This window comes from Clupea harengus, chromosome 4 (assembly GCF_900700415.2).
Source record: "Clupea harengus chromosome 4, Ch_v2.0.2, whole genome shotgun sequence".
NCBI lineage: Eukaryota > Metazoa > Chordata > Actinopteri > Clupeiformes > Clupeidae > Clupea > Clupea harengus.
In genome coordinates this window covers 5,383,844-5,390,643 of record NC_045155.1, presented here as the reverse complement: position 1 = coordinate 5,390,643, position 6,800 = coordinate 5,383,844, and the positions used below count along the sequence as shown (strand labels likewise).

Sequence of the window (6,800 nt, the reverse complement as noted above, 5' to 3'; positions counted from 1 at the left end):
GTGAGCTGGTAGGTACTGGTAAGGGGATCGGGTCAGTCCACAGCAGGGATGAGAGTCTGCCAGGAAGGAACCAGACACCTCCAGAAACGCTGGAGCACTTTGTTGACACTCCGGCAAAACTCAAAACACACAGAGCGCTAGTGCGTCACACGCTGATACAAATGCAAATGTTGCCTCTTCCAGAGAATTCCACCTTCCAGGATGGAAAACATGGGCGAGGCGGCTTTGGAGCGGAGCTCTGCCAAAGATTCCCGGATGTCACAGCAGGACCCCCTGTGGCATAATCACCTTAGCCTATACGTACACATTGATCATGATAAACCCATAAGAGCATAATAAAAGTTTGTTAACTGGATTGGGCATTAGACAAAAGGGCAATCTGTCTCACGTCTCTTTTTCAACTTTGACATCTGGCCATTGTCTGTGTTAACCCGTCTTAACCTTTTAGTATATGTAGGCTATACTATTGCTTTTTGTTTGTTTGTTTGTTTATTTTGGGGGTGGGGGTGCTGTACATGGGTTCATAGCCTTGAGGAGAAATGAATGAGTAGTCAATAGTTCAAGTTTAAAAAAATATTTATTGAAACTGTATAAAAAATAAGTTCCTAAATTTAATTTACATTGCTAATTCAGTTGACAGAAAAAAAAAAATCCAAGCTGCACTCATGCAACTAGAGGTGAAAACCATGTAAACTCATACACACTCATACACACACACTCAATCATTCAAGAACATTCTGAACTGAGACACAAAAAATTGTCAGCAGACTTTCAATACACCATGCATTGAGAGACACAAGTGCTTTGAAGGTTATTCATAAACCCTTAAATATGGTAAAAATAGGTTTTAAATAATATGTGGGCCCTTCAGAGTGGAATGAAAAAAAATTCAAAATTCTCTACAAATAAATAAATCCACATCTTTTGCAAGAAAAGACAAAATATTGACCTCACTCAAATAAATATTATTTACACTGTATTGTCTTGGCCTTTTGAGGCTCAAGACAAAAAAATATATATTCATATATTTTACATATTTACAAAAATATTAACAAAAGATCAGAACATAAGGTTGTCAGTATTGTATTTGCATTGCAGTGTGCATACGTGACTATGTGGGTGGCGGTTGTATAGGGGGACCATGGGATAGAGTGAGGCAGAGAGAGAGAGAGAGAGGCAGAGAAAGAGAGAGAGGCAGAGAAAGCGAGGTACGTCTGTTTCTGAGTTGCACAGATTGCTCATGAGGTTATCTGGTCAGCATTGAGTAAGTGTTGTTGTGCATAACCGCAGACTGCTTGCTGCAGATTATGGTGGAGGAAAAGGGAAACCCTAAAGTGTGTTGAAAGAGAACAAGAAGTAGTGGTGTGGCTATTCATTTCAAGTAGATCCAACATCCCCAACAGTAAAAACACACACACAGAGAAGGCACTGAACTAGAGGGCCGCGTAACCCCTCACTCTGGCTCTCCCGGGCACCGCTACAGGTAGGGAGCCTTCCAGACTGCTGTAACTGACAGTAGTACTTTAGCAGCTCAGGTAACTTACTAACATTCTCATCTTGGTCCGTCACAAAACAAACACAAGGTACCCACTATTATGACAGACCTCATCTCTGTTACAGTCTGAAAAGATGACAAAGACTCCGCCCCCCCTTTCTTACTGTGCCCAAGTGACTGAACAGGTTTGGTTCTTAACCATCTCTACAGTGCAGGTGCATCTATTGCCATTCTGACAAGTGCGCGTTGTGCGCTCAGCCCATTCTCCTCTGACCGACAGAGGGCTGGCTTGGGAGTCACATTTCAGGGCCTCTGTTGGCGAAGGGAGTTCACCAGAGGGCGGCCGTGGTGCCGTGACGCACTGTTGCCACGGTTACTTGCTTCCCACGTTGACTGTGGGGAAGGGCGTGGACTCGTGCGCCAGGCTATGCAGGCGGATCTCAGTGCCGTCTGTGCCGAGGGGGGTGGTGGCGTTCTGCATCCACGGGTGGTTGAATATGTCCTCGAAGGACGGCCTCTCAGAGGGCCTCAGGGACAGGCACCACTTAATCAGCTGCTGGCATTCTGGAGAGAAAGAGGAAGACAAAAGGGCGTGTCAATGGTGACTCAACAGTGAGAAAAGAAATACTATATCAACACAGTGTAAAACTTGATCAAACAAAGGGGTTACTGTAGGGTAATATAGTGTGGGAGAGGCTCACCTGCTGACACCCGTCTCCTGAAGAGCACCTGCCCACGCACAATCTCCTCGTCCTGCTCAAATGGGATGTCACCGCAGACCATATCATACAACAGGATACCCAGTGACCACACTGTCGCCGACCGCCCATGGTAACGGTGGTGTCTGATCCATTCAGGTGGACTGTACACACGGGTGCCTGGTGAAACCAAAACAAAAATAAACAAACATTAGTCATTCAAAAGGCACTGCAGACAAAAGGAAATTATATTGGTTCTCTTTTACTACCAGATTACAATATTAAAATGTAGTAAAACAATTACTGTATGAAAGCTATACATTTCCATTTCCAAAATGTAACATCATCATATAATGCAAGTTAATCTGCAGGATCATGTGCCTGTGAGCGTGACACTAGGTGCATGCGTGTGGGAGGGGTGGTTGCCATGTGACTATGTTTACAAACTTTGAGTTGTAACTATTCCCGCTCAGCCCAAAGGGGGGCGCTCCAACCAATAACAACTACTTGACCTCTTTGACGCACCAAAATAAAACAAACAGTATTCTCTTTCCATCTAAGCGGAATGCTTAATGTGGCTTGTTTAAAAAGAATATGACTATGCTAGCCTACACAAACGACAGACAAGCTTACTTGAATGCCAAACAATTATTGAATATTCCGACTTGACGCGTAACCAAAACACAACCTTGGGTTGGAATGCAATGACTACACCTATAAAAACGATTGCAGCCGTTTTGTGCCTTAAAATTGTCTGCTTACCGTCAAAATCAGTGTAAACAGTGTCCTTGAGTAGTGCCCCAGAGCCAAAGTCGATGAGTTTCATCTCGCCGGTCCGTAGATCAATCAATATGTTTTCATCTTTGATGTCCCTGTGCACCACACCGCAATTGTGGCAATGCCGCACTGCTTCAAGTACCTGGCGGAAAAAGTTCTTGGCCAGCTCTTCTGGTAAGGCACCTTTCTCCGTGATAAAATCAAAAAGGTCCTTAACGGTCTCCGGTCTCTCCATGACGATGATGAAGCTGTCTGGTCGTTCGTACCAATCCAACATCTTTATAATGCCACGAAATCCATTTCCCACTTTCTTTAGGAGAACGATTTCCATTGGGACGCGAGTACCGTTGGGCTAAAATGAAAGAAAATAAAGATACAATTAGCCATTCGCTCAACCTTAGTTGGGCTAATTTGCAGTCGGACAGTAGGACAATTCGTTTGACGCGTTCATTAATTTCTCTTACCAATTCTCCCCATTCAGTCACCCGATCTTTTGCAACATGCTTGATGGCAATCTGTCAGAAAATAATGAAGAACATTAATCAATACAATCCATGCAACAATCTCTATATAAATGATCTGCATTTTAAAATAATATCTAGAATATTAAAAACCATAAAAAAACCCACCGGCGCTCCGTCAGCAATCCTCAAGCCAGTGTAGACTGTGCCGAAGCCTCCGCTTCCCAAAACAGAGCCGACCTGGTAAATCTTCTCGAAGGGCTCCCTTTCTTTAACTATAAAACACGAATACAAAGATGTTGTTGAATTAAAAGAACATTCAGAATTTAAATCTAACAATATATATACAAGCATGTCTACAAATTAAATTCGATCCGTTACAAAATAAGTTACAGAGGCAAGCGCTCCATTATCCAACAGTCTTGTGACGTTCCCATTGGAGTCAAGCAATTAGCTTGCTAGCTAACGTTACCGCATTGCTAGCAGACACACCAACAACACAACGTCCTCTAACCTTGATGAACTTGAAGCTGGATTTTCGCCGGCATGTCGACGGTGGAAATATGGGTGAAAGAGTTTAATTTTGATAGAAGCATCCTTATAATCCGCAAATCAAATGATTTCCCACGATTACTCCGAAATGTAGGTCGAATTCCAACGTCGAATGCGAGTGATGCCGCCGAGTATCCACGTTGCCGAAGTAGGACAAATGCGGTGAAAATCCTTTCTCATATAGCGAAGGTATTCGCGAGGTCCGTGTTCAGTTCTGTCCGTTGAACCACGCAGACTTCGCTCGGTAGTAAATATCAATCACAGAAACGTTGATATAATGGTTTAAAACGGAAACGAAATTTAAGACACAACGATGTAGCCAAGTCCCGCTGTTGTGTAGAGTTACCACGCTGCGACACCGGCTTTCTGAATCGGTAAAATGGGGGCAGGACAAAATATATATCCATAGTAAGTGGGAGTAACCATTTCATTGAACGTCACTTATTCTCCGCCCGTTATCTTCTCCTCCACCAATGGAGAGACGGTATTCTTTCCAGCAGGACGTCAATCACATATGAAAGTAGAGGAAAATGACGCTGGGTAGACTTGACGTGGCGGGAATTAAAACGCGCCAAATAAAGCTAGACGTTTGTGATTGTGTAAGGCGCATGGGAGAACCCGCGAATTGCAGAGTGGTGTTTATTTTGAAAAAAGCAACGACTGGCTGCAAAAAACTGACCGTGTTAGGGAAGCAGGGCTAGACGATTGACAGAAAATGGTTTGTAAACATAAGTTTGGTAGATCAGTGTACAGTTTTTAAAATGAATCAAACTATTTAAATTGTAGAACATTAATGTATTTTTGGTTGTTTGATACCCTACAGACTACATTTCAGTTGTTTTATTTGTCAAACAATGTAAAGTTTACTCCTTTGTTTTTTAAACCATGTCACACGGGTCACATCATACATTAAATGGGGTGTAAACATATTATCGTATAAATAGTATCGTTCACAAGTGATAACTTTTTCACGGGATTTGGTTTTATTACGTTGCGGCATGGGAAAGCCTACATTATCTACTGAAGCTGTCCACGATGAAAGAGTTTCATGCGATTAGTGTATCCCTGTATTACTTTATTATTTTCTCATTCCATCTATTCAGTTTACCCTGTTAGCACGGCTATATACCAGTTGTAGACTGTTTAGATAGTCAAACAATGGTTCCCTCACCACCAAAGCGTTATGGAAAATAGGCGCATACCAGGCATTCTTTCAGAATGGGTGGCCGCGATTTTACTCTGTCGCAGGATGTGGGAAACTCGAGATAAAAGGCATCCATTTACCCTACAGCCCCCTCCCTCACTCCCGTCTTCCCCCGCTCTTATTGTTTGAAAAGTAGTCTAAGCATCTCTTTGACCAAGGGCAAATGCAGTCTCTAGCAGGGCATGCTACACACAATCTTAAAAGATATAACCTATCCAAAACAAACAAACAAACAAAAAAAAAATGTGGCTGTTCAACACTTGCACTGTCAGTTTGTTTGTTTTTCAGAACGTTAAACATAAGGACATTAAAACTAGGCTAAAAAAAAAACAAAAAAAAACTTTTAATGCTTATTTTTTTTTTGTTTTTACCTTAAATTTAATTCCACAAACATTGTAAAGTAAATGTAATTGCTTAATTCTATCTGAGAGCATGATCATGTTTCTCAGTGAGCCATTGAGACAATTTAGCAACATCATTTCCACAAAGCCCATCTAGAAACAGCATGTATATTTCTAGAATAGACCCTTATGTCAGATAAGGCTTTGCTGGTGGGTTCCCTGGCTTGCCTGAGGGGCATCCAGAATGTGTCACAACTCCCCCCTTCTCGGCTTCTAAGATCATAGGATCTGCAGTGGGGGTGAGCTGGATTGTGAACCAGAGAAGCGGCGGGTACTGTGTGATGCCAGAGAAATGACAGCACAGCTCGCCAGTGATGTTTGGGTGCCTGCTCAGCACAGATAGAGTGACAGCAACATAGAGCTCCATCTGTCAAATGTTGCTGAGGCTTTTATTAGACCGGCGCTTCTCAAAGCATGCAGCGGAGGCCAGCTCTCCCGTTCCGCTCCCCAGCCTCAATTTTCCCGTCACGCACAGGTTACGAGTCGACAGACCCCCAGCGACTAACCTCTTCTGACATCATACTTCTGTCAGGGGAGGTTCTCTTGTAGGCTTTATTTATGGCCACACCGGTCCTCGCCCACGTTGTTGCATTTGTTTAGAATCAAGTTAAGACTGCAGACTTCATGCCTCTAAGTCTCCTTCTCATTTTAGCCAATTGATCAATGATGTATGGTCCTGCTAGTGAGGTTACATTTTGACCAAAACTACAAGATGCATCAACTTTGTTGATTCACTTGGGAAAATACTACATACACATACTACAAACCACCTCTCCTGGCAAATGAGTCCCAGGCTGGTTTGGTGACCCCTTTCCCTCACCCCCTGACATTCTAATGTCATAGGCTGTCAATGTCATAGGCTGCAAATGCAGTCTCTAGCAGGGCATGCTACACACAATCTTAAAAGATATAACCTATCCAAAACAAACAAACAAACAAAAAAAAAAAAATGTGGCTCATGCTTCAACTCATGCTTCCCTTCTTCAGACACACACACACACACATACACACACACACAAACACACACACGAACAAATAGTCAAGTCCAGTACACAAATAGTTAATTACTAGATATGAGAAGGTGCAATCAGTCAAACATGCATTTAATTTATTGCTGCATATTTAGTGTAGGCCTACTTTTGCATAAACGGGCTGATCCTCTACAGCAGTGCACTCACCTATAGCCTCGGTGATCTGCAGTACTGTCATTAG

At 42.8% G+C, this 6,800-nt stretch overlaps 1 protein-coding gene across 1 annotated transcript; it reads right to left on the bottom strand.

The window, feature by feature from the left end:
- Window positions 1-558: 558 nt before the first annotated feature.
- On the bottom strand, window positions 559-4,366 carry pim1 (Pim-1 proto-oncogene, serine/threonine kinase). Its single transcript, XM_012815696.3, has 6 exons — window positions 3,946-4,366; window positions 3,600-3,706; window positions 3,435-3,485; window positions 2,956-3,322; window positions 2,197-2,373; window positions 559-2,059 (listed from the first exon to the last, which is right to left on the bottom strand). The coding sequence occupies exons 1-6, from the start codon at window positions 4,025-4,027 to the stop codon at window positions 1,869-1,871; spliced, it is 975 nt and encodes a 324-aa protein (XP_012671150.2). The 5' UTR covers window positions 4,028-4,366; the 3' UTR covers window positions 559-1,868.
- Window positions 4,367-6,800: the final 2,434 nt, after the last annotated feature.

What these genes read in the sequence shown, in the direction of transcription:
- pim1 (XM_012815696.3), bottom strand. Translation starts at nt 4,027, where the DNA reads ATGCTTCTATCAAAATTAAACTCTTTCACCCATATTTCCACCGTCGAC. An exon ending in TGACTGAATGGGGAGAATTG is followed by an intron (nt 3,323 to 3,434) that starts GTAAGAGAAATT and finishes CTTTCATTTTAG; the next exon opens with CCCAACGGTACTCGCGTCCC. An exon ending in CAGGAGACGGGTGTCAGCAG is followed by an intron (nt 2,060 to 2,196) that starts GTGAGCCTCTCC and finishes CTTTCTCTCCAG; the next exon opens with AATGCCAGCAGCTGATTAAG.